The sequence below is a fragment of the Saccopteryx bilineata genome, chromosome 2 (genome assembly GCF_036850765.1).
Source record: "Saccopteryx bilineata isolate mSacBil1 chromosome 2, mSacBil1_pri_phased_curated, whole genome shotgun sequence".
Taxonomy (NCBI): domain Eukaryota; kingdom Metazoa; phylum Chordata; class Mammalia; order Chiroptera; family Emballonuridae; genus Saccopteryx; species Saccopteryx bilineata.
The window spans coordinates 26,873,219-26,900,748 of record NC_089491.1 but is presented as its reverse complement, the minus strand read 5'-3'; the positions used below and the strand labels follow the sequence as shown (position 1 = coordinate 26,900,748).

General features: G+C 44.1%; 1 protein-coding gene and 1 long non-coding RNA gene across 3 annotated transcripts; one reads left to right on the top strand and one right to left on the bottom strand.

The window, feature by feature from the left end:
- Positions 1 to 1,922: 1,922 nt before the first annotated feature.
- On the bottom strand, positions 1,923 to 7,241 carry KLF4 (KLF transcription factor 4). Of its 2 annotated transcripts, XM_066256583.1 has the most exons (5): positions 6,731 to 7,239; positions 6,499 to 6,619; positions 4,902 to 5,892; positions 4,638 to 4,802; positions 1,923 to 2,977 (listed from the first exon to the last, which is right to left on the bottom strand). In XM_066256583.1, exons 1-5 carry the CDS (start codon positions 6,733 to 6,735, stop codon positions 2,802 to 2,804), a joined length of 1,458 nt encoding a protein of 485 aa, XP_066112680.1. In that variant the 5' UTR covers positions 6,736 to 7,239; the 3' UTR covers positions 1,923 to 2,801. The 2 variants fall into 2 exon arrangements, with proteins under 2 accessions (XP_066112680.1, XP_066112678.1); XM_066256581.1 differs by having other exon boundaries at positions 4,638 to 5,892; positions 6,731 to 7,241.
- A 364-nt stretch (positions 7,242 to 7,605) lies between these two features.
- Positions 7,606 to 18,909, top strand: LOC136322779 (uncharacterized). Its single transcript, XR_010728861.1, has 4 exons — positions 7,606 to 7,937; positions 9,862 to 9,971; positions 15,782 to 16,001; positions 16,365 to 18,909. It is a non-coding gene; the product is annotated as an uncharacterized lncRNA (long non-coding RNA).
- The last annotated feature ends 8,621 nt before the right edge of the window (positions 18,910 to 27,530 follow it).

Below are 27,530 nucleotides of genomic sequence, written 5' to 3'. Positions count from 1 at the left end.
ATATGCTTACTGGGGATCAAACCCATAATGTTGGCCTATCAGGTTGATGCTTTAACCAACTGAGCTACTTGGCCAAATCTTTTAATTGTGCTTTTAAAATTAAAAGTCTAAACACTTGGACCTACATTGTGTGTGTGTGTGTGTGTGTGTGTGTGAGAGAGAGAGAGAGAGAGAGAGAGAGAGGCAGGAGGGGAGAGAGATTGGAAGCATCAACTCGTAGTTATGGCACTTTAGTTGCTCATTGATTGCTTCTCATACTGGGGGTATACAGCCAAATCAATGACCCCCTTGCCCAAGCAAGCAACCTTTAACTCATGCCAGCAACCATGGGATCATGTCGACAATCCTGATCCCAGGCTCAAGCCTGTGGCCCTGTACCCAAGCTGGTGAGCCTACGCTTAAGCCAGTGACCTCAGGGTTTTGAACCTGTGTTCTCAGCCTCCCAGGTTGATGCTCTATCCATTGCACCACTACCAGTCAGGCATGAATAGATAGTTATTTTAGAATATTTGAAAACTACAAAGAGTTTATTTAAACTGAGAAAGCTTGTATTCATATTTTGACATTTCAGTCCAATTCCTCTTTTCAATTGTTTCTCTTTCTCCTTTCATGCACACACATTTAAACTTATACAATTGGAATCATACTGTTTATAGTCTTACATCCTGCTTTTTCCACTTAACATACCATGAGCATTTTTCCATGTCATTAAATATGCTTTGAATATGTTCTTGGCCACATAAAATTCCATCCTATTGGTGCACCTGTTTTCTTTTAAGCTAAGACACATGCCATGTTTCCCTGTTATGCGGGACTCTTAAAAGCCAAGGAAAATACTTTGTGATGATCCACCATGAACCTCTTATGAATTGCTTTTTATTTCACTTATAAAATGTATCCACAGTACAAACATTTCTGGACACTAGATATAATGAATGCTTAATAAGCAGTCTAAAGAAAATGCCAGTCAGCTTCCATCTCCTTGACAATGCTAATTAGTCACCCACATCACCATTACAACTATATAGTGTCAACAAGTGTCACCAAGGCTTTTTCCATTTCTGTGACTGCCACAAATGAACTTCAGACTCATAGGGACCCACTTCAAAAGTCTCAGTGCAGTTTTAAGCTTTAATAACTTCAGAAGTACACTGTAAGCTTACAAACACACCCTTTAAAAATGTACTGAAATTTACTTTACACTCAATTTTGTGACTGAATAAATTTTCTTTGATTTTGGTCTGTTGAAACAGTAAGACTAGCCATCTTGAGAGGACTGATGAAGTTTCAAAACAATCTGCTGGAAATTTTGATTCTGAGCCCTTTAGGGTTATAACTAGAAGTAGTATCTGTCACCCACACAAAGCATAAATGAACCCTTTAATCCTCAGGAGGGCACTGTGGAACCATGTTCTTCGGGTTCTCTGCAGTAGGGATGTTCCTTTGTTACACAAATTGTCCTGAATGCAAGGCCAGGCCTCCAAGAGACAGAAGATTTTTATATTTCCATTTAATTTTAAAGAGAACCGTAAGGATCTTTTAAAATATGAAACTCTAATGTGTATGTTTATTTTATGAACACTTTCCATATTAAACTGAGCAAATTGAAGAATGATTGATTAAGCTATTTATTTCTACCTGGAAATTCACTCAGGTAAGGAAACTGCTTTCATGTACTTTTCTGTAATTGGAAAGAGCACCTTGAAACAGGTAAATTGAATTATGTGACCTGCAATACTCAAAACTTTCAGGCCTGCCACATTGATTGTGCTTATTGTAAAACTAGACTCTTAAAGTCTTTTAATCTGTTGAGATCAAGTTGGCTTTTCAGTGTGCTTTTCGCATGCCCTACCCACTGTGTCTCAACGACCATTTCTGTTATATACTTTTTCGGGGGAAAAAGCAAAAAACAAAAAACAATATTCAGATAAAATATTATAGGTTTATTTAAAACTTAATTCTCACCTTTGAGTATGCAAAATACAAACTCCACAAAATGTTCATTTTACTTTGTAGTTTACAAATATACAAAATAGAAGTTTGCTTAAATTTATATTACATATTTATTAAGGCAAGGAACTATATAGAAAAAAAACATTTGTTCTGCTTAAGGCATACTTGGGAATAAACCATTGTACAAATTATTGCACATCTGAAACCACAGTGCATAACAGACTGTCTGCATAAAAATGTTAAAGTAAACCAGGTGTATTTACCTGACTTAGGTCATACGTGTAGATCGGAAGACAAAAATAGATTTTCCTTGTCAAAGTATGCAGCAGTTTGAGAACTTTGGCTTCCTCATTTGGTACCTTTAGAACCAAGACTCACCAAGCACCATCGTTTAGGCTATTTCTGTACCTGAATTTCTTCCTCTTCTTCTAATATCATAATAATGGCTTTTAGAAGGCAAAGAGAATACAAGGTGATCTTTATACTTATATTGCATCGAAAACACAATTCAAGGGAATTCTGGTCTTCCCTCCCCCCCAACTCATGGATCTAACTTGTACCCTGATATCCAGCTTCCAGTCACCCCCTTGGCGTTTTGTAAGTCCAGGAATATTCAAGTTGGGCTTAGAATTGGAATGATAGAAGATTCAGTCACAGACCCCATCTGTTCTTTGATTTGTCTTTCGGCTTCTTCCTGTCTCCTGATTCACAAGTTGACTTGTTGGAAACTTGACCATGACTGTAGTGCTTTCCAGCTGGGCTCCTCCCCTCGTTGGGAAGACAGTGTGAAGGGGAAAAAATACTGAATTCTCTTCTGGCAGTGTGGGTCACAGCCACTGTCTGGGGATTTAAAAGTGCCTCTTCATGTGTAAGGCAAGGTGGTCTGACCTGGAGAACGCCCGGTCGCACTTCTGGCACTGGAAGGGACGGTGCCCGGTGTGTTTGCGGTAGTGCCTGGTCAGTTCATCCGAGCGGGCAAACTTCCACCCACAGCCGTCCCAGTCACAGTGGTAAGGTTTCTCACCTGTAACAGGAAAATAAAGCCGTTAAAGCCATTGCTCAAGAACGAAGAGTATACAGATGATGTGTTACAGAATGGTATACCTGAAACCTGTAATTTTATTCACCAGTGTTACCCCAATAAGTTCAATTTAAAAAAGAGGTGTCCAAAAAAACAAACCAACAAGGGCTGAAAAAACATACACTGTGTGCTAATACTAGTTATAAAAAAGCAGGAGTAGCTGTATTAATTTCAGAAAAAGCAGGTTTCAGAGCAAGGGTAATTAGCAGGGATGAAGAGGGTATTACATAATGATAAGGGCGTCAATTATCCAAGAAGACATAGCAATCCAGAATAGATAAATCTGTCGAAACAGAAAGAAGATTAGTGCTAAGGGGTGGGGTGGGGGGCAGGGAATGGGAGCGACTGCTTAATTCGTTGAGGTTTAGTTTGGGGTGGTGAAATGTCTTGGACCTAGACAGAAGGTGCAGATGAACGTTATGAATATACTTAAGTATACTGAATTGTATACTTTTAAAAGGGTAGTATTTCATTTTGTTATGTGGGTTTTACCTCAATAATAAAAACATGCAAAAAAACACAAAACAAAACAAAGAAGCCCACAGAGAATTAAAAAACTGGAGCACAAATATTAAAACCAACTCCCCTAGTACCCTACTCTGAAAGGGTCCATAAATGTTTTTTACTTATGCATTAATTGGTGATATTTGCATGTGCCTTAACCGGGGATGGAACTAAAACCTTGGACACTCTTAGCCAAATGAGTTACCCAGCCAGAGGTCCAGGAATGCCTTTATACCACATAAGGCCATATTAAATTTCAGATCATAAGAATACATGATATATATTATTTTTGCTCTTTTTTTTAAGAGGGGAGGTCATTAGATAGTTGAGCACTGAAAATAGACAGATACCACCTATACCTACTTTTAGAGGGCTAACATTTTCATTCTTTTGAGTCAAGATACCACAGTGGTAGAAATGAACTTTGAAATTATGTCTGCTAGTCTGTATCTCCTGGCCCAAGCCAAGTAATAATAGCCTATCCCACTAAATTGGGCCTAAAAAGCCACAGGAGGCTACTTTTTCTGCAGCTACATTTCTGTTGTTTTACTGAATGCTACATCTACACAACCTCGTGTACTTACTTATACTGACCTGGAAATTCTCTACAGTAACAACCCTAAACCAGGATCTCAGCAATTGGAACTATTAAATTCTTGAAATTATAAATAAAATCTAATTATTAAGAATAGAACTAAAAATAGACAGGGTGAATCTAGGAAGGGAACAGCCAATGAAAATTGTCTAGAAAGTTAAAAATGGATTTGAAAAAAACTCATCATGCTTTTCCACTGTAAAGTATAATTTCTTGATTACAAGGTCAATGCTTTGCTTAAGCTAGGGGAGGCTGATGTTCAGCCTAGAATCTCCCTGCCTTTCAAGGCCTGAAAAAACTGCATATTCAAGCACTGATACCATCCATCAAGCAAAGGCTCCTAGGCAAAAAAGTAGGCTCCGTTCACTGCTCCTCCCGTGATCCAGGAGATGAAGATAGACTGCACCCTACATCCTAAGTGAATCCCCGAGGAGTTGTCCATAGTTAGCAGGTGGGGCTGGACACCAACCCCCTCTCTCTGTCCTGCCACTTCTGTCCTCCTACCTGTGTGGGTTCGCAGGTGTGCTTTGAGATGAGAACTCTTCGTGTAGGTTTTGCCGCAGCCCGCATAATCACAAGTGTGAGTGGCCGTCCTTTTCCGGGGCCACGACCTTTTCCCCCTCTTAGGTTTGGGCTCCTCTGGCATGCAGGACCCAGGTGGCATGAGCTCTAGGGGTGAAGAAGGTGGGGTCAGCATCATCCCGTGGGCCCCAGAACGCCGGCACACGAAGGGCTCCCCAGCCCGAACTATGAATCCCCGGGACTGACCTTGGTAATGGAGTGGTGGGACCTGCGGCTGCATCTGGTCGGGCAGGAAGGGTGGGTAGTTGGGCCCCGGGTGGGGATGGAAGCCTGGGGGAAGAGGCAGGCCAGGATGACAGTCCCTGCCGCTCAGCAGTTCCTCAGCACCCAGGGTCGGGGTAGTCCTGTTGGGGAGCTGCCGCCCCAGGGGGAAATCATGTGCTGGCGGCCGATGGCCATTGCTGAGAGGGGGTCCAGTGCCCAAGTGGGCCTCCAGGGGCCGACCGACAGTGCACGAGGAGACTGCCTCCTGCTTGATCTTAGGGCACATGCGCGGCGGCCCGCCGCTGTAGGGCGCCACCACTACCGGGTGGCTGCCGTTCGGGCTGCCTTTGCTAACACTGATGACCGACGGGTTGCCGTACTCACTGCCCGGGACACTCAGTGACGCCTTCAACACAAACTTGCCCATCAGCCCGCCACCTGGTGGCTGCGGCTGCTGCGGCGGAATGTACACTGGGTCCAATTCCGGCCGAAGGAGTTCTGCCACGAAGCCGCCGGAGGGGCTCACATCGTTGATGTCCGCCAGGTTGAAAGAAGCTGTTGGAGGGGGCGCAGACTCCCGGCCATAGAGGATACTGCCGCTCGTGCTGCCGGGAGCCACACCCGGTTCGCCCCCGGCCCGGATCGGATAGCTGAAGCTGCAGGTGGAGGGCGCACTGGCAGGGCCGCTGCTTGACGGGGATGATGAGGATGAGGCTGATGCCGACGAGGACACAGTGGCGGCCACTGACTCCTGATGGGACAGTGAGTTGGAGAGGATAAAGTCTAGGTCCAGGAGATCGTTGAACTCCTCGGTCTCTCTCCGGGGTAGGAGCGCCGGGTTGCTGCCGCCGCAAGCCGCACCGACTCCACCACTCTCCAGGTCGGTGGCCACGGTTGCCGCCGCCAGGTCGTACGGGCGGCCGGGAAGTAGAGGAGGAAGTCGCTTCATGTGAGAGAGCTCCTCCCGCCAGCGCTGCGGGGACAGGGTGAGAGAGGCCGTCAGTGGTGGTCTCCAGGTGCCACCCTACATACTGGCTGACCCGGCGCGCCTACACCGCCCAGGCACGGGGACCGGGCAGGCAGCGTTTGGGAACTCCAGGGCCAGTGCAGCAAACTCGGCCCACACCCGGGTCCGAGGAGAGGCGGTGCGTCGATACTGAGGGTGTTATGTTGTGTCTGCCGGATTGCGTGTGAGCGAGAGCTGCGGCTCGCCAGCCGGGGTTGAGACACCGAGGCTCTCCCGGTGTGCTCTCGCCACGGGGACACCTACGCGCCAAGCTGTCTCGGGCCCAGTCAAAGTCTGTGGACACAGCCACCTCCCGCCCGGTGGCCGGTGCGCCCGCCCTGCCTCCTGCGCGATAGGGGACGTGTGCGGACCCGGTGTGCGCCCAGGACGGCTCTGCAGCGTCCAGACCACACGGTTGTACAGCTGAGCCAAGGGCTCGGAAGCCATCCTGGGAAGGCTGCGGAACCCGCACGGTGTCCACTCCTTCCGCTGGCCCGGGGGTTCTCGGTTACCCCGGGGCTCCGCCCGTACCCACCCTACCCACAGAAGCCCACTGTACGCTCCCCCACTTACGTTATTCGGGGCACCTGCTGGACGAAGTGTCTTCTCCCTTCCCGCCGGGCCGGACGCGAACGTGGAGAAGGACGGGAGCAGTGCGTCGCTGACAGCCATGTCAGACTCGCCAGGTGGCTGCCTATGGGCCGGGTGGGGCGCACACGGAGGCAGGAGTCAGGGGCACTCTCGACAGCCACTCCAGCGTGTCCCACCGGCCCACACCCCTCCCTTCGCCCGGAGTTGCACCTACCTCATTAATGTGGGGGCCCAGAAGGTCCTCGGGAGTCCAAAGCAGTTGGGGTACCCGAACCCCAAAGTCAACGGAGAGAAAAAAGGACTTAGAAACGAAGCCAAAACCAAAACCCCAAATTGCCCGAGATCCTTCTTCTTTGGATTAAATATAAATTGGAGATGCCTCTTTTTTTTAAAAAAAAGTTCCTTTGTATACAAAAGTTCTTAGAAAAGTCGTAAACCCTTATAAAAATAGACAATCAGCAAGGCGAGTAAGTAGCTCCGGTGGCCAGGCTGCTCTCTTCCACTCAGCAGCGTCCCCCACCGCTGTCGTGGTCACCGCGGCAGTCACCGTGAGTGCTGGGGCTGTGGCCGGGGTGGAGGGCGGGCGGCGCCGCCAGGTGAGACTGGCCGCGGTGGCACGGATCTGCGGACTGGGCGGCGGCACAGGGCGCGGAGTCCGGGGGGCTGCGCGAGGCGCGCGCGGCCATGGGCGCTGGCCTCAGGCAGGCGGGTGGGTGGGTGGGGGGCCGGAGGGGCGGGGAGGGGCACTTGGCGGCTCCCGGTGCCGCCGCCGCCCGCCACCGCCTCTGGTCCCCACGCGCCCGCAGCGGCGCTCGTTCTCTCCGGCAGGGAAACTGCCGGCAGCCGCGGCGCACTCCTTACTTATAACTTTAGCTGTCCCCCTTCCCCCGCCTCCTACCGGCTGTGCGCTGCAGCGCGCCGCCAGGCCCCGCCCTTCCCTTTCTTTCCCCCCTCCCTCGCGCGGCCCCCCCGTGAGTTGCCATGGCAGCTAAATAAACAAACTCGGCGCACGTGGGGGCGGGGGAGGGAGGGACACTGAAAGGGGGAAGGAGGGGCGCGGGCGGGGCCCAGCGGGGCCGTGACGCCAGCCCGGCAGCTGGCGGGCGGGAGCCGCGCTGACGCCGGCGCGGTGGCGGCGGCTGTCCTGGCGCGGGACTCCGGGTACCGGGCGCAGGTCCGGTCGCCGTGCGGCCGGGGCAGTCCCGGGGTTTGAAGCCCGAGGCTGAGAAGACCGGTGGGGGCCGAGGGGCTGGGTAACGCGCTCGCGGCTGTTTGCGCTGTAGAGAAAAGCGCGATTATCTGCGTGACTCATCCTGCCCTCTGTCCCTCCCATAGGCAAGCGGGAGCCGGGCTCTGATTCCCAGCGCCGCTGCGGGCGCTCGGCCTGGCCTCGCAGGGCGCTCCGCGGGCTCTTCTGCTAGGTGAGGGTGGCGTGGGGGGTGTGGAGACAAGGCGAGTGCCCAGCACTGTGTAACGAGAACTTGTGCCTGAGGAAACCGTGGTGGGGGTGGAGGGGTTGTTCCTTGAGGGGAAGGGCGTGAAGAGACCGGAATGGGGAAAAGAGTAAAAGTTTTGACATTTCAAGGAGCGAAGAAGGGAGTGAAAGGGCTCAAGATTTACTGTCGCGTGGGGGCGGGCAGAGGGCTGTGAGGCGCGGGGACACTTAAACCAGGGGAATCTCAAAGCATTTTACAAGCCACGCACTCTCCTTTCCACTTTATGGATGAGAAAACAGTCATAAAGAGGTGAAATGGCGAGGTAAAGGTCAAACGGCAACTCGCTCCTCTGGCTCAGGCTCCGAACGGACAACCTCACTGCAAGGTACTTAGCCAAGGAAGTGGAGCGATGCGGTGGGACCCCGATCCTCCACAAAGGCACACGGAGCTGGCGGCTGCCGTCTCTGTTTGCCGGGAAGAGAAGAGGAAACGGTGATCGTTATTTCAATTTTATAACTACCTCCCCACCCCCACTCCCCCCTTAGTTTGCGATCAGTAATTTTCCAGCCGGGAAATGTTTTCGCCCTCATCTTCTCTGCAACCAGTGCCTTTTCTTTTTTTTAAACGTGAGTGTGGTGTTCAGTATCGCCTGCTAAACGTCCGCCTGAGAGGTGTTTGGTTTGGATTCAGGCGCGCCGAGGGCTCCGCCTGCCCTTTCCATCGATATCCCTCACTAGTAAATGCTGCCGCTCCGGCCGGGTGTCGTCCCAGGAAAAAAAAAGGAGAAGGGGGTCTTGGAATAAGGTCGACGCCCCAGCCCTGGGCAGGGTGTGCGCTCGCCTCCATTGAACTCTAGCTGCCTAGTAAGTACTTCAAGTAGTGTCACCTGTTTGAGTCTTACGATTATGGTACCGAGTAGGTTTCCTCAGAATATTTATTATCCCTGGTTTTTCCACTCCTTACCGAGCACTGAAGCATTCTGGGAATGTATCTTTCCCAGAATGAATTCATTCGGCCTTCTCTGCCAACACTAGTTCCGGAGAATTGGACTCCTTGAAAATGACTTCCATCCACTAACTAGCCTTTGGCCGAGGGCTGTGAGGGCCTGCGGCTAGGGGGAGGGGTGGGCTTTGGCTAGAAAACTCTGGCCTCCCCCCCATGGCCTAGCGGGGTTCAACCCCACCCCATAGGAGCAGACCAGTTACTTTAACTCTGAAAATCTTGCCCTTTTCAAAAGGATAAATCAAGAAAGAAAAACACCTGTTACTCACCCCCCCCCCACATACACACAACCACCACCACTACTTTCTTTGTGGTGACAAAAAATTTCCTGAGATGTTAGGACTTGAGCATTGCATGAAAAAGTTATCCACTTTTCTGAGGGAAAGGTTGCTAAACCCCAGTAAACGTGTATGAGCCCTTGATTGGCAGCCATCACCCTCAGGATGTAAACACGTAAGTCAGGATTTGGAGTTTCCAACTTAGGTAGCCAGTACATGAGGTTTTTTTCCTGCTTCGCTTGAATTTTTCTTTTCTTTTTTTTTTAATTTATTCATTTTAGAGAGGAGAGAGGGAGAGAGAGAGACAGAGAGAGAGAGAGGAGAGAGAGACAGGGGGGAGGAGCTGGAAGCATCAACTCCCTTATGTGCCTTGACCCAGCAAGCCCAGGATTTCGAACCAGCGACCTCAGCATTTCCAGGTCGAACGAGGCTTTATCCACTGCGCCACCACAGGTCAGGTTCGCTTGAATTTTTCTAAGGCAGTAGTCCTTGCCTTTTAACAAAAGTAACCACCACAATGAAAAAACAATATTGCACAGATGAATTGGACAGCCACTATTATTATGTCATATAATCGAGACAAGATTCTGAAACTCAATTTAAGAAGATGAACTTGGATTTCCTAATAGATCTTCTGGAGGAAGGAAACCAGTGCTTTTTCAGGGCAGGCAGCTAGCTGGTCACTCCTCTGATTGCATCACAAAGAGAAATCTCTGTGTTTGCCTCAAATTTCCAAGAGGTAAGGAACTTCAGGTTCACAAATCATCTCCTTTCAAGGTAGCTGCCTGGTGTGACAAGAGGGTTATGATCCTCCCCCTCCTCAAAACAGGTAGGTCCAGAAGAGTTAAATCCCTGCCCTATATAATTTATAAACATGAGGCTGAGTAAACCTTTGATGACTAAATTGCACTCTAAAATAATAATAATAATAGAAGACACCCTTTAAAGAAGAATTAAATACTTACTGGTGACTTTATTTCAGCAAACTGATATTACAAGTTTTGTGGTATGGAAGTTAATTATTAACGTCCTTGGAGTTATAGATTTTTTTTTTTTTCAGTACAAACGGCATTAGTTGGCAGAAGATGTGATGGAAACCATTAGTGCAGGGGTCAGGAAGCTTTTTGGCTGAGAGAGCCATGAACGCCACATATTTTAAAATGTAATTCCACGAGAGCCATACAACAACCCGTGTATGGTCCGCATTATCCAATAAAAATTTGGTGTTGTCCCCGAGGACAGCTGTGATTGGCTCCAGCCACCCGCAACCGTGAACATGAGTGGTAGGAAATGAATGGATTGTAATACATGAGAATGTTTTATATTTTTAACATTATTTTTTTAATTAAAGATTTGTCTGTGAGCCAGATGCAGCCATCAAAAGAGCCACATCTGGCTTGCAAGCCATAGGTTCCCAACCCCTGCATTAGTGCTAGGGGATTAATATGGAGCCATGGAGGGGTGTGTGAGGTAGAGGAGGCTGCATAAATGTTTCAGTGAGGGTCTCTGCACCCAGAACTGGCACCCAGCTGCACGGGACCCAGGAAGAGCTATTATTATTATTATTTTATTATTTTGGAAGAGTTGCTTTTAAAGAAGAGAAAGCAAGAGATAATTTTGATATAATTTGAAGTATCCAAATTGTTTTGAAATGAAATACCTACTGATGAATAACTGAGAAGGGCTTGGACTTTTCACTAGGTAGCCAAAGCTTCTCTCAGCCTCCACTTGCTTCTCCTTGTAAACTCCAGCCTCTTTTTAACCTCAGTCTTGTGCAGAGGTTAAGAAAGTGGGCGTTAGCACTAGATTTCCTGGCTTTGTGTTCTGGCTCTGCTGCTTTCTAGCTGGGCAAATTACTTAACTCCCTTTGCCTGTTTCTTCTCCTGTAGAATGGGGGTATTAATAGTGCCTACTACTTAAAGTGATGAAGATTATAGATGGGATCTTCCAAGTAAAAGTGTTTAGCACAGGACTTGACGTTAATACATGGCAGGTATAACTAAAACCATTATTTTCCAGGGGATCATAAGCTTCACGAGGACAGGAGCTATTGTTTTGTTCACTGCCATATCCCCAAGTCCTGGTACAGAGCCTGCCCAGCACATTATAATGCTCAATGTTTGTTGAATGAATGAACAATGTACTTTTCCTTTTTGAACAGCCCATTAGCAGGAAGCCCATCTTTCCTTTCAGCTCTCACTAATCCCTATTCTTGTAAGGAATCTCCGTTCACCTGAACTCTTCTCATCATTTTCCCCACATTATTTCACCATTCTTCCTTGGCTTCCTGAGCTAGAAACCTGATTTCCCTTGAGTCCTCCCTCGTTTTCTTTGACCTGGGCACCCAGGCAGCCACGGAGTTCAACAGTTTCCATTCCTAATATTTTACTCTCTTTTTCCTACTACAAGTTCAGCTGCCTTGTTTCAAGCACACCTCATTGATACCTTTTACTTGGTGCTGTAAGCTCCAACCTGTTGCCCTCCTCCTCCTCCACCTCCCCAGTAGTCCCACTGGAATTACCCTGCTTAGATTTAGTTTATTTTGCTCACAAATCACCACGGTTTGCTTCTGCTCGGCCTTCTCCCTACCAGCTCCCCTTAGCCTGAAGGAGCAAGACCCAACTCCTGAGCCTGATGTACCGATCCCTTCCTACTCTGGCCCTAGACAGACTTTGCAAGATCATCTCGAGACTGACCCCACCCTCTCTAAACTTTAACTGGATGTTCTTTCGAATCTCTGAATACAGGATGTGTATTTTCATTGGTTGTTTTTCCTGTTTGAGATGCCTTGTCTCCCCTCCGGGGCCCCCGTCCTCCTCAAACTCCAGAGCCCCTCTAATTTGCCCCTTGGTCTGTTAGTCCCTGTCCAGAGTAGTCCTGTTTCCTCTGAGCTTTAATAAAGCTGTGTGGTGACTCTGCTGTGCCATTTGCGCAGTGGACTGCTATTATCTGGTCACTTGTTTCTGGCTTGTGTTCCATTGTGGCATCTTTAGGACAAATGCCCAGTAAGTATTTATTGCAGAGAGAAAGAAGTGAGCGAAGTTGCTCGGGTGAAACGATTCATCTGGATGCCCTGCTTGCCCATAATGTTTCTCTCTGGTTGAGACTGCACTGGCTGGGTGCTGTTTTTCCATCCCGTTTTCTTCCTCCATCCGCTTCTTTTTCTTCTTTGAAAAGCTCTATGAACAAGACCAAAAATAAAGTCCATAACTCTGGCCTCTCGAAACAGTTGGACAAAAAGTGAGAGAATAGCCTGGCCAAGGCATTGTAATAAAACCAACTAGAAAACACAAACAAAAATAACCAAAAGCCAAACCAAAACCAAATGGAGAAAGAGTCAACTCTTTTCTGTAGCCAAATCCATTGCCTTTCAAAACCCAAACACTGGGTATTGAAGTTTTTAGAGCAGAAAATGAGTCACAGACATTTAAAAAATCAATTCTCAGAAATAGAAAATCTTCTTTATGAATCTTTAGGTTTGATCACTTATGTTCTTACCTCCTCCTCCTACTCCCCCCCCCCAATTTAGGCCCAGTACATTCTTTAAGCTATTTTGTTTATTCTCAAATGTAATACAGTGTGTCTGTAAAGTCATGGTGCACTTTTGACTGGTCACAGAAAAGCAACAAAAGACGATAGACGTGTGAACTCTGCACCAAATAAAAGGAAAACTCTCCCAGTTTCATACCTGTTCAGTGCAGTTCGATGTGGGCTCATGCACAGATATTTTAGGGCTCCTTAGGTTGCTATCCCGTATAGCCTCTACAGACTCGTCACTGACTGATGGCCTACCAGTACAGGGTTTCTCCACCAAACTGCCGGTTTCCTTCAACTGCTTATCCCACCGAGTAATGTTATTCCTATGTGATGGCGCCTCGTTATAAACGTGCCGATATTCACATTGCACTTTGGTCACGGATTCAAATTTAGTGAGCCACAGAACACACTGAACTTTCCTCGGTACCGTCCACATCTTGACTGGCATGGCCGTGGGCTGCTCCACTGTATACACAGTGTTACGTCATCTGCGCATGCGCTCGTGCTGCCATATCATCCTACAGAAACTGGGAGGGTTTTCCTTTTATTTGGTGCAGATTTCACATTTCTATCGTCTTTTGTTGCTTTCCTGTGACTGGTCAAAAGTGCACCATAACTTTATGGACACTCTGTATAGTACATAGTAATATCTTTTAAGAGTAAGCTATGTAGTAGTAATATTTCTCTTAAAGAAATTAGGGTCTAGCATATTTAACAACTTTATCTAGTATAATTTTTTTCTTCTGTTAGTATGTTTTTAAGACCACAAGAAGAATACTCTGATACTATATGCATTTGAAAATAACACATGGCATTTCAAATTAAATGACCTAGCAAAGAAGGCAAGTTTGCAGACAAAACCTGTTGCTGGAATTTTCTCGCCTATAAACTCTTTTGCCAGGATAATTAGCATAAAAAAGAGAAGTAAAACATTACACTCTCAAATTCTATTTTCCATTTTTAAAATTGATTTGAGAAAGAGAAGGAGAGAGATACATTGATTTGTTGTTCTACTTATTTATGCATTCATTGCTTGATTCTTGTATGTGCCCTGACTGAGGAATCAAACCCACAACTGGGGATTGAACCTACAACCTTGGCGTACTGGGATGATGCTCTAACCAACTGAGCCATCTGGCCAAGGCCCTCTATTTTTTTTTTTAAAGATTTTATTTATTCATTTTAGAGAGAAAAGACAGAGAAGGAGGGAGGAGCAGAAAGCATCAACTCCCATGTGTACCTTTACCAGGGAAGCCCAGTGTTTCAAACCGGCGACCTCAGTGTTCCAGGTCAATTCTTTTACCCACTGCACTACCGCAGGTCAGGCCAACGCCCTCTATTTTTTAATTTAATAGCCTCTGTCTTTCAGATTCTTAGGACAATGTTGCTCATGTGAGAACAACATTGTTCCTTGGTTTTAATCAGAATTGAGGTGAAATTTTTGCACTATGGAAAAAAAGTATAGGGATTTTTGAGGGTTTGAAAATGAATGCTTCACACCCTGAGAAATGCAAACAAGAAACAAACAATTCTGTGTTTAATTTTCGTCTCAGTTTGTGGGCAGGACAAGAGGATAGGTTACTTTTGCCAATTTGACATTATGTACTTTGAGCTAGGGAAATGATTTAAAAAAAATAGTAACAATGCATTTGATTGCCCTGTGGTTGACTCTTTTTCACAAACAGTATGTTTGTTAATCAATTCTAATGTTCTGGCTGATGAGGATAGTGCTGGGAGGGATTGCCAGTGTCAAGAAAAAAATAAAACAACAAAATAAATTTTTGGCAGCACTCAAATATCTCTTATTGTGCCTGATGTGTCTTTCTTTCTTTCTTTCTTTCTTTCTTTCTTTCTTTCTTTCTTTCTTTCTTTCTTTCTTTCTTTCTTTCTTTCATGCACAAAAGAAAGAGAGAGAGACAAGAAGGGAGAGATGAGAAGCAGTATCAACTCCTAGTTGGGGCACCTTAGTTGTTCATTGATTACTTTCTCTTATGTTCCTTGATGGGGGGTTCCAGCTGAGCCAGTGAAAGTCAGCAACCTTGGGCTTCAAGCCAGCAAATATGGGGTCATATCTATGATCCGGTGCTCAAGCCAGCGACCTTGGGGGTTGCAAACCTAGGTCCTCAGCATCCCAGGCCGATGTCCTATCCACTGCACCACTGCTTGGTCAGGCTTGATGCATTTTTTTTTTTTTTTTGTATTTTTCTTTAGTGAGAAGCGGGGAGGCAGAGAGACAGACTCCTTTATGGGCCAGGCCGGGATCCACCGGCAAGCCCACTAGGGGGCAATGCTCTGCCCATCTCGGGCTTTACTCCATTGCAGCCGGTGCCATTCTAGCACCTGAGGTGGAGGCCATGAAGCCATCCTCAGCGCCAGGGCCAACTTTGCTCCAATGGAGTCTTGGCTACGGGAGGAGAAGAGAGAGATAGAAAGGAGAGGGGGAAGGGTCGAGAAGCAGATGGACATCTCTCCTGTGTGCCCTGGCTGGGAATCGAACCTGGGACTTCCACACGCTGTGCCAATGCTCTACCACTGAGCCAACCAGCCAGGGCTAGGCTTGATGCAATTTTCAAAGTGGATAACTCAAACCTAAACACAGTTCTTAAATCAATGGATGATGAGAAGCTTCTTAGAAGAAGCAGCCCTGGAATAGGTACCTAATTTTAGTGGAATTCCCAGCCTTATCAGAGAGATTCAAGAAAGTAATCTAGTCAAAGTCTGTACTCTATGCTGTCAGTTACTGGTGAATTTTTCTGGTTTCTATTTTCACTCACCAAAGCTCTCAGAGTGAAGTGTTTAGGGGAAACGCTGAACTATTGAATTTCAATATTCTGTGTTTCATTCAGAAAAAATTCAGTTTTCCATTAAAATTAAGGTGACCAATCATCCTCCTTTAAGGAGGACAGTCCTCCTTTTGTAAGTTCTGTCCTCCCTCGAAAAGTGTCCTCCTACATGTCCTCCTTTTTGATATTGGAAGACTGATCTGTAAATGTCTGTATTCGATCAATGCAGAGTTGAACCATTGCGTGTGATGTGACATATTTGTATTTGACATGACGATTCGTCAAGGATCTTTACAGTGCGGCAAGGCGAGATTATGAGATGCATACACTCTGCACGGGAGACCTTGAGAGAGCATGATATACTGAGTATGCAAATGGCTTTGTGTACTTCTTACTGAAACACGACACGGCACATATGACATTGTAGACTCACGATTATTTCTTTCTCGGTGAGTATTCAATTATAGACAGGTAAGCACAATTCATGTTTTATTAATTCATTATCTATTTAATAATTTCCAAATACGTATAATTTTATTTATAAGTATTTTCCCAAAATTCAAGTTTTAAAGTGGAAATCTAACCTCAAACCATATCTATTATACATTTTGATTAAATAGTTGCATAAAACAGATGTTTTTAAATTAGGAAATGATAAATACACCCGAATATCACTCCAAATTAGTGGTTTTGTTTGATATTTAGTTTTGTTAATTTAGCTTCTGGAAAATTTGTCTACCAAGATGTAACATTTTCAGTTCCTAATGTGCTTGTATCGTTCGTGTAACTCTATATTTTATTTTTAATTTTAGATTTTATTTAAGGGATGGAAAAATCAAAAAAGAGAAAATGCCATTTCAATGATAAATTGAAAAAGGAATTTTTATTCCTCATATCAAAGAAAGATACCATTGTTTTCTGCAATATTTGCAGCGGAGAATTTTGTATTGCAATTGGAGGCAGAGCAGCGATAATGAAACACTTGACCACCAACAAACATAAGCAATCAGATGCATCAGCTTCCAGTTGTAAAGTAACAAGTTTTTTTTAAACTTCAAATTATTCTGAAGATGAAAAACAGTTGGCTGCAATGGAGGGAACATTTGCATTTCATACCATAATTCACAAAGTTTTCATAGTATGGATTGTACAACTAAATTATTGAAAAAGTTTCACAATGCAAAATTTTTATGTGCCAGGAAAAAATGCGAGGCTATTTTGAAAACAATATTTAAAAGTTACTATGACAAAATACTTACAGAGGACTTGGAAACTGCAGCATTTGTAATCATTTTATCTGATGCATCAAATCATAATGAAATTAAATTCTATCAAATAATAGTAAGATATTTTAATGTTACCAAGGGCATTCCAGCAAAAATTTTAAATTTAGAATTCATTGAGGGCGAAACTTCTGAAATTTTGTCAAACCATCTATGTAGAATAATAAATGAAAACAACTTAAAATCCAAAGTTGTTGCACTAATGGCTGATAATACAAATACAAATTTTGGTGGGCAAAGGTGCAAAGGGGTGAGTAATATGTATGTAAAATTGCAAGAGTTACTCCAAAAGAAAATACTAGGAATAGGTTGTATTGCACATATTTTGTCAAATGCAATCAACACAGCATCCATGTGCCATGCCAATTGACGTAGAAGTAATAATAACCACAATTTATTTGCATTTTAATCGTTTTACCATTTGTGTTGCTACTTTAAAACAATTTTGTGAAGAAGTAAATGTTGAATACAAAAAACTTTTAGGATATTTAAAAGTTAGATGGCTTGCTCTAACACCTACTGTAGAGCATGTTCTACAATTATTTGAGCTTTTTGTTTCATATTTTCAAAGTTTAGACCAATGTCCTAAAATCCTGGAATCACTTTTCAATAATAAAGTATCTGAGATATTAATGTATTTTGTACATAATCAAGCATATATTTTTCACAAAATGATTCAAAAGATTGAGGGTGAACACATTTCAGCTACGGAAGTTAGTCTTATTTTGAATGATTTTATCTTTCAATATAAATCTTGCTTTGAAGAAAATTTTCTTTCCTTAATTATAAAAAGAAAATTGTCAGACTTAGAGGAATCAAATCCAGGCATAACAGAAAAGTTTATCAAAGATGTGCAGCCTGACCAGGCGGTGGCGCAGTGGATAGAGCGTCGGACTGGGATGCAGAGGACCCAGGTTCGAGACCCTGAGGTCACCAGCTTGAGTGCGGGCTCATCTGGTTTGAGCAAAAGCCCACCAGCTTGAACCCAAGGTCGCTGGCTCCAGCAAGGGGTTACTTGGTCTGCTGAAGGCCCGCGGTCAAGGCATATATGAGAAAGCAATCAATGAACAACTAAGGTGTTGCAACATGCAATGAAAAACTAATGAGCAATGAAAAACTAATGATTGATGCTTCTCATCTCTCTCCGTTCTTGTCTGTCTGTCCCTCTCTCTGACTCACTCAGTCTCTGTAAAAAATAAATAAATAAAATTTTAAAAATAAAAAAATCAAATGCTTCTTTAAAAAAAAAAAAGAAGTGCAGAATTTTTACCAGACATATTTTCAATATATCAAAGAATGGTCTGAAACAAACATCACAGGAAATAACAGTTTTCCATGGTGTTTTTTTACTTTGTCGCAAGTATATTGGACAGATATTGAATCTTGGCTTGAGTTTTTATCTAAAGAAATGCCAGACATCAAAATAGACAACAATTGTCTCTGAATATTGCCTGACCTGTGGTGGCGCAGTGGATAAAGTGTCGACCTGGAAATGCTGAGGTTGCCGGTTTGAAACCCTGGGCTTGCCTGGTCAAGGCATATATGGGAGTTGATGCTTCCAGCTCCTCCCCCCTTCTCTCTCTCTCTGTCTCTCTCTCTCTGTCTTCTCTAAAAATGAATAAATAAAATAAAAAAAAGACTGAATATTTAAATTCTGAAAAATTAATACAATGGGAAAATGAACATGTCAAAATTGATAAAAGATGGATAGAAATATTCAGCCATTTCAAAAATGAACATATTCCATGTGAAAATTTATTTATTCTTGTTCAGTTTACATTGTGCTGCCCTGGAACTAATGCAGCAGTTGAAAGAGTTTTTCAATTGCTAATGATTTTTGGATAAGTGAGAAATCAAGATTGAATGTTGATACTCTAACTACAGCACTTGCGGTAAAATTCAATATGAAGGATACTTCTTGTTTAGATATTTTCAATATATTGTTACAAGATGATACATTGACAAAAAATATTCATTCAATGGAAAAGTACTCATTTAGATACTATCTAATAAGTATTTTTTTCTTACAATTATTAAAAATTAATAGGCATGTAAGCATAATTACAATATAAAAAATTACAAGTGTTATTATGCATTTATATTATAGTATATTGTTGCAATGAATAAAATGTTTCTTTTATTTATGATATTGTTTTCTTCAATTTATTTTTGTCCTCCTTTTCAATGTAAAAAAGTTGGTCCCCTTATTAAAATAGAAACTCCTTTGGGCTTCTTGAAAGAAAAATTGCCCTATCGTTTGGCTGAGTGCAGATTCAGTGTCATTATCTGAGTTTAATTCTTTGTACCCTCTAGCTGTATCTCGGTGAAGGAGGGGCCTTAGCTGGGTGGGAGATGAAGGAATGGCTTGAAGTGAATGTACAGATACTCTGGGGCATATGGCTATGGCTGCCAACCGGAAGTTCGGTTTCCAGATCCTGTTCTGCCTCTAAATAGCCAGATGACCCTGGGCAAGTTAGGTCGTCTAGCTGCTGTCTACTTTCCTTGTCAGTAAAATGGGTCTATTAATGTTCCTGCCTCACAGAGCTGTTGTGCGGATTAAGTGAGATAATGGCTGTGAATGCTACCATTGTTAATTTCTCCCCTTTAACAATGAAACCTGAGTATGTTATCCCAGTCTGATAAGCGTGAAATGGGTTCTGCACTAGCAAACATTGGGAGATGATGCAGTGTCTTGATCTGAAGATTAAAATGCTTTATCACAGTGTTTTCTTTCCCTCTTTTTTTTTTCTTTCCCTCTTAATATGCCAGCATCCCTGCAGATGTACAACCAAGGCCCAGCCTTACCTAAACACCTTACAGAGATACTTTTTAAATTTTATTTTAAATTTTTAAAATTTATTTATTTTAGAGAGGGTGGGAGAGCAGGAAGCACCAACTCCCATATGTGCCTTGACCAGGGTTTTGAACCAGTGTCTTCAGCATTCCAGGGCAATGCTTATTCTATTGCGCCACCACAGGTCAGGCAGATATACTTTTTTTTTTTTTTTTTTGGTGACAGAGATAGATAGATAGATAGATAGATAGATAGAGAGATAGGGGCAGACAGGAAGGGGGAGAGATGAGAAGCATCAGTTCTTTGTTGAGGCACCTTAGTTGTTCATTGATTGCTTTCTCATATGTGCCTTGACTGGGGGGGCTACACAAAGTGAGTGACCCCTTTCTCAAGCCAGAGACCTTGGGCTCAAGCTAGCGACCATAGCGGTCATGTTTATGATCCCATGATCAAGCCAGCAACTGAGCGCCCAAACTGGTGAGCCCGCACTCAAGCCAGCAACCTCGGGGTTTCGAACCTGGGTCCTCCATCAGGACCGATGTTCGAATCCAATGCTCAAACCAGCTGAGCTTCCTGGCCAGGGCAAACAAATTAACTTGAAAAAGTAAAAATATAAAAGTAGCATAGGATTTGGACTAAGAGTAGCATATTAAATAAATGTGTATTCTGGTGTGTTCTAGTCTGACACTCTATCTACTGTACCACTGCCTGGTCAGGCCAGAGATACTTTTTAAGTAGGGCCAGGTATAAATTAATGTGGGAATTGCACTTTCTGGGTGTTGGGCAGATAAAATATATTATGCTCACTTTGTTAAAGATGGTGCTGCTCACATGAAAGCCATCACTCAGGTGATATTAATGTGTGTTGGGGGTGGGCTGTGGGCAGGTGGGATCCTTGTAGCCTGGGGCTTGGTTTTAGGACTAAACCTTTCCCACTCTTTTTGATGTGGGGTGGTACAATCCCATCATGCCTCAGATAAGTGACTTTGTATTAGAGACTTCTCTATTTTGTATATGGGATTAAAGGTTTTGATTTCTACACTATAAAATGGGGCAGACCGGGAGCTTGTGCTCTCTCAGTTCCTGAGATTAACATCAGAGAGGAGAGCAGAGAAAGGCCATGTGGAGGAAGCCAGAAAAAGCAGCCAAGAGGGTGGAGTTTTGAGTGAGAAGCCAGTTTGTGCAGAGTTTGTGCAGAGAGAAGGAGATAGGGAACAGAGGTGAATAAGTCTGGTGAGGTATAAACCTTTGATTCTAGGAAACTCGGAGAAGTCAGTAGCTTTGTGAGCACTGAATGAGTGGATTTTGGAGCCCAGTGTGTGTTTTACTTGCCCACTGGGTGTAAGCTAGGATTAAAGCTAATGGTCCACCAGTTTTTGGCTCCATATTTTCATTACCATCTGTCTGAATCCAATGCAAACCTGCATGGGCCAGGCGGCTGTGATGGTGGCCGTGGATACTGACTTTACACTGGGTTTGTGCCATGACTTGCAAAAGCCTTTTTTTGTTTTTGTCAAGTCTAGAAAAACAGTGAGTGACCTTGATCCTTCATAAGCCAGTCAAGAATTAGGTTGGACAGAGGGGCGTTTCAAAGTCAAGTTCACGGCCCTGGCAGGTTAGCTCAGTTGATTAGAGCGTTGTCCTGAAACACCAAGTTTGTGTGTTTGATCCCCAGGATCGGGGCAAATACGGGAAATGATCAATGAACATACAGCTAAGTGGAACAACAAATGAATTCTCTCTCTCTCTCTGTCTCTCTAAAATCAATCAGTTAAAAAAAGTCAAGTTCACCATTGAAGTATTATATGCTGGTTGAAAATGTTGGCAAAGTTCTAACCTTGTTTTCCTGACGTGTACCGGAAAGACCCACCATGTTCTCCCTTCAGGAATCAGAGGAGGCATGGACATTCAATTAATAACTAACGTCATGACTATCAGATTATCAGGCACTGGACTGAGTACGTGCTAAGCACTTTTTATGTACTAAGGCATTTCCCCTCTGATGTTGGCACTGCCACTGGTGCATTAGAATGTGGGCTTCAAGGGGCAATGACCCTAGCTAAATAATGTGGTTTGTTGGTACATAATAGGAATGTAGTACCTATTTATTTAAAAAGTGAACCCCACGTTACAATGAAAAACTACAATGTGGAACGCAAGCCCAGAGTTGTGCAGCTAAGTCAGAGAGGCAGCCAGTGTTCTTGGAGCCACACAGGGAAGGAGGCATCCCTACTCCAAAGGTAGCCTGCCCTTTAGTTGTGCTCATTTGCTCCTGTCCTTAGTGGGTCCAGGCTTCCCTGCCTCCAGAGTTCTTCCATTAAATTCTCCAGAGAGTAAACCTCTGATCTCTGCCCACGTGGAGGGGAAAAACAGTCACCCAGCTGCACCAGGCTGGGAAATAATTTTAGTGTCTAATTTCTTGGATTGATGGATGGGATGGATGGATGGGTTTTCTAACTACTGCTTATATAGTCTTTTAATCAATAATCCTGTTTTTATTCCCACATAATACCTTATTTTCTGAGTCAAGTGATGTTTCCACTTCCTGAGATTTCCAAAGGTCCTGCACCTTAAAATTAGTTGCTGCATTTTTCACTTTTTTGTCACCCCCCCATACCTTTTTCTGATGTGAGTTTATGAACAATATAGCCCTCTGCTTCCCAGCTCCCACTTTCTGTCCTGGTCAGTTTTGCCTTTTGATTTCCCTATTATCACTTGAATGGGATTCCAGAAGGAGCATCAGAATACACATTTATTTAATATGCTATGCTTAGTCCAAATCCTGTGCTACTTTTATATTTTTACTTTTTCAAGGTAATTTTTTTGCCCTGGCCAGGTAGCTCAGCTGGTTAGAGCATTGTCCTGATATGCTAAGGCTGTGAGTTCGATCCCTGGTCAGGGCACATATAAGAATCAACCAAGAAATGCATAAATGAGTGGAATAATAACTGATGTTTTTCTCTCTTTCTCTCTTTATCTTTCTTCTCTCTCTCTCAAATCAGTCAACAAAAAATTTTTAAATAGTTAATTTTTTATTATAAAAATTAATGCCTACTTATTTTATTTTTTATTTTATTTATTTTATTTTGTGACAGAGACAGAGAGAGGAACAGACAGACTGGAAGGGAGAGAGATGAGAAGCATCAATTCTTTGTTGCGGCACCTTAGTTTCTCAGTGACTGCTTTCTCATATGTGCCTTGACCTGGGGGCTACAGCAGACCAAGTGATCCCTTGCTCAAGCCAGCGACCTTGCAGATGAGCCCGTTCTCAAACTGGCGACCTCGGGGTTTCGAACCTGGGTCCTCCGCGTCCTACTCTGATGCTCTATCCATTGTGCCACCACCTGGTCAGGCTAATGCCTACTTATCTTTTTTTTTGTTTTTTGAGTTTTGAAGGGTTTTATTAAAAGGAGATTTCTTAAATACACTGGCTACATATGACTAACATGGGCATTGCAGACCCAAATCGTCCTAATGCCTACTTATTTTTATTTTTTATTTTTTTCAAAAATTTTTTTATTTACTCATTTTTAGAAAGGAGAGAGAGAGGCAGAGAGAGAGAGAGAGAGAGAGAGAGAAGGAGCAGGAAGCATCAACTCCCATATGTGCCTTGACCTGGAAAGCCCAGGGTTTCGAATCGGCGACCTCAGTGTTTCCAGGTCGACGCTTTATCCACTGCGCCACCACAGGTCAGGCAATGCCTACTTATTTTTAAAAAATCATTGTTCCAAGTAAAAAAATAAAAATCCAGATCCTACCAATCCAAGCAGGACTATGAATAACAGTTCGGTGTCTAAATTTTCAGAATTTTTTGCATATATGAAAATATTAAAATTTATTTTTAAAACATCAATCATCATTTGCATACAGTTTGGCAAATTTGCTTTTATTTTCACTTAACAATGTACCACAGACATCTATGCATGTTAATACATAGATATACCTTATATTTGATACACATCATAATATTTTCTACTGCTATTTAATCAATCTCCTTTTGGTGGACATCTGCATTGTTTCTAATTTTTCACTATTACAGAATATTCATATGTACCTTTAGACACATTCGCTTATTTCCTTAGGCTCAAATTATAAAAATTGATTTAAGAGGTCAACATTGTCCATGATTAACAAGTTCTTACTCAAAAAATTCACATTCCCATCAGCAAGGTGTGAAGATACTGGTTCCCTTACATGCTACCCAGCACTGGGTATCACGATCTTATCCTCTGGTTCGCTCTTTCAATCCTGGCATCAACATATATCAGCTTATGGGCTGGTCAGTCTTTTATGGCAATTAGTTTAGACTCCCTCCAGACTCTGAAGATATGGAAATTATATAATGTTAGAATGTAATCGGAGGCTTCCACTTCTCACGTAGGGCAACAGAGGCCTCAGGAGTGGAAATGACTTCCCCATGCCACACATTGGCAGAGCTGGGACTATGAAATACGTGTTCTGGCTCCCAGCCAAGTCTGAGCCACCCTCCTTCCCTGCATCAAACTGACACAGGAACCCCTACAACCTACCCTTCCTGAGCCCCTTTTCCTCCTGAAGCCAGAGTCGTGGACCTCAGGGGAGGAGGAGAACCCACGTTTTCAGAGCACCTTCTAAGAGCTTCAACTTGCTAGGTTCCTTGCAAGGACCCTCTGAGGTAGGTATTACCTGTATTAATTCTATTGTACAGAGAAGGAAATGGAAGAACTCAAGATTCAGTTAATTGAATTAGTGATCTGTACCCAGTCCTAGGGAGATGTAGCACCCAGGACTTGATTACATTTGTTTTAGAATGAATCCTGTGGCATGTGTGAGTGAGATTTAAAGGGAGAAAGAGTGGTATCATTGGCAAAACCCGTCTGCCCTGTGTGGCGAAGGATGTTTCCCGGGAAAACTGAACACCCTGATGCCTCCTCCCCACTGACATGCGCTAATTCAGGCACAAAAATAAAATCTAGCAGCACAAATCATTTCTCAAGGCACTGTCTAGCTGTTTCAGGATCTGTGTTGCTCAGGGTTGAGTACCAGTCGAACACAATACTTGCTGGCCGAGCCCGTGTTCTGGAATGACTGAGCTGTCCAGCATGGCCAGTGTGTAAATGTCAAGTAAACACCAAATTCAAGCGCAATCTAACTATTGTGCTGGGACTGTTTGCTTTAGATATAATAGTCGGCAGGAAGGGAGAAGGAGCAGGAGGGAGGAAAAGTATATGTAACTTCAGAAGGCAAATCATGAACGCCGTGAGCCCTCCCTGGGCCAGCTGGAATGTCGCAGAGACCAACGTCAAATAAATAAAGAGACTGCACTCCATGTTGCAAAAATAAGCATGTCCATTTGCTTGAAAAAAAAAAAAAGTTTCAGATGAGGGAACATTTTCCAGTCAATCACACTACAGCGAAGTCATCCTGTTGAATTTGTGACTCACAGGCTCTCTGTGTCAATAGACAGGGAGTTAGCCCAGCGTTATGACTGCACTGGGAGATGAAGCAGAAGTTGGGATGAGGCAGGGCCGGCTTTCAAACGGGGCTCTAAGCTCCAACAGTAAACAGCAAAGGAAAGTCTGACCACTCACAGGATGGGTAATCACAGTTGTTGTTCCCTTTTATTTCTTGCTCGTCTCCTAGAAAAGAACCAATTTAAACTTGGGCTTACTTCATCCTCCTTTTGCATCAGCTCTGATGGAGGATCTGGTCATCCTCAGGGCGATGACGGATAGAGCATCCCATGGGCCTGGTGCTCGATACATGTTGTGACTACATTCTGTCCTCATAGCCATTCTGTAAGGTGGTCTGTGATATTTTATAGGTGAGACTATCGAAGCCCGCGGAGGTTAGGCCCCTTTGTAAGTTCTTGGCCAAGGAGTCTAACACAGTTCTTTCCGGCTTTAATTTCGGATTCTGTGCATTTTTTTAAACAGCCTCCCATTTTGCTGTCCTCGGCACTGGGGCCCCACAGATAAATGAAAAGTGGTTCCTGCCTTGGAAGGAGCTCAGAGACCAGCCAGTGACTCTTGCCTGATACTCAAGACCACCAGGACATGATCAGTTCAGGTGGAACCAGGAGATATTTAAAGATAGTACCAAGAGGCTCACTACGTATTTCCCAAGTTGGCACGGAGGGATAGAAAACCCCTGGGAAATAATAGACCATAGATGAGCTAAACGTGATGCTAAATGGCTGACCTGAAGGCTTTGTTTGGTGTGCTGCCAGTCGACTTTGCTGCCAGTCGGCTTTGTTTGATGTGCTGCTTGGGGGGAAGTAGAGGCTGTTTGCTCCTGGGTAGCCACACAGCAGGGTGGGCAGGGATGTGAGCCCTTCAGCGCAGCTGGAAGGCTTGGCCTTTAGATTGAGTGCTCCTGTAACACACTTAGGAGCTTGGGTTAGTCATTTGGTTCGTGTGCATGTTGGACTCTTTAGCACGAACATGAAGGAGGGCATGGAGCAAGTCCCTTGTGGATCGGAAATATTAGGATTGATCTGGGTGGTGAGATCTGTTCTTGACTTGGTCCACATGGTCTTAGCCAAGATATTCTCAACCTCAGAAATGAAAAGAGCAACAAACCTCCTAGCTCTCCAAGCTGAGACTTTTTTTTTTAATCCTCCCTGCAACTCTACTCAAAATTGAGCTCACAAAGTAGGTTTGGACCTTTTAAAAAAAAATGTCTGGCTAGACAAAAGCAGTTCTTAGAGTGGCTTTGGCTTTATTTTAATATAATATAACACTGATTCTTTCTTCCTCTTCCTTTCTGTGGTCTGGTGTTCTCCCCATTCTGAGCTGTCAGCGAATGTAATAGACTCCTGGTTGCCTTAGTTCTCTTAACGTTCTAGCCCTTAAAGTTTTTCTTGATGGCTGGGAAAATTATTATTATTTTTTTCCTTATAAGATTTTATGTATTGATTTTACAAAGGAGGTGGGGGCAAGACGTAGCAACTCATAGTTGCTTCACTTTAGTTGTTCATTGCTTGCTTGTTGTCTGTGCCTTGACCGGGCAGGTCCAGGGTTTTGAACTGGTGACCTCAGCATTCTAGGTCGATGCTCTGGGCACTGCACCACCACAGGCCAGGCTAGGAAAATTCTTGAAAGGACATGGTCAGTACTCTTTCGCTGGAGTATACTTTGAAACGATTTATTTTGGCTCTGTGTGGTTTGTCAAGCCCTCATCGAGTCCTGTGAGTGAGAATACTTGCTCCTTTTGCTGTTTTGAATTTCTTCCTTTCTTGTTGGCAAGCATCGTGCTCTGCTAGAATCTGCCTGCAGAGCAAACAGGAGAGTTTACACTGGTCTCTGTGTCAACCTTCTGCCTACTCAGTGATCTATATAACAATGTAAGTGCTAGAAGACCAACTGTGTGTGTGTGTGTGTGGGGGGGGAATTCATTCATTCATTTATATAACTGATATTTAGGGAGCACCGGCTGTGTGTTTCTGGCTCGGTGCTAAGCATCGGGAACACCAATGGTGAACAAAGATAGATGTGATTATACCCACAGGGAGCTGACAGTCTGTTGCCAGGAGAAGAACATTAATCAAATAATCACAAACTGCTATGTAAGAGGAGGCACAGGCTAAGAAAGCTTATCACAGGCAGAGCTGGCCTTGCTGGGCTGTGGAGGAGTGTGGTGGGGAGAGGAAAGTCATGTTTCCTTTGTGACCTCTAATCCCCAGTAAATGATTAAGACAAGTATTTATGCCCTTGAATTTCTAAACCTAGCCTGGCTTCAATGGTATTTTAAAGTTATTTAATTTTTTTAAAGTTATTTAATGTCCTAGGCGAGGGACTCAGGGCACAGAGATGAGCAAGGCATGGCCTAGCTAGGAGACACACCCTTGAAAAAATTGTAATACAAGATCCCAAGGGTCATAACAAGCGGGGTGCACAGGAGCCCCAAAAAGGCAAGGGTTG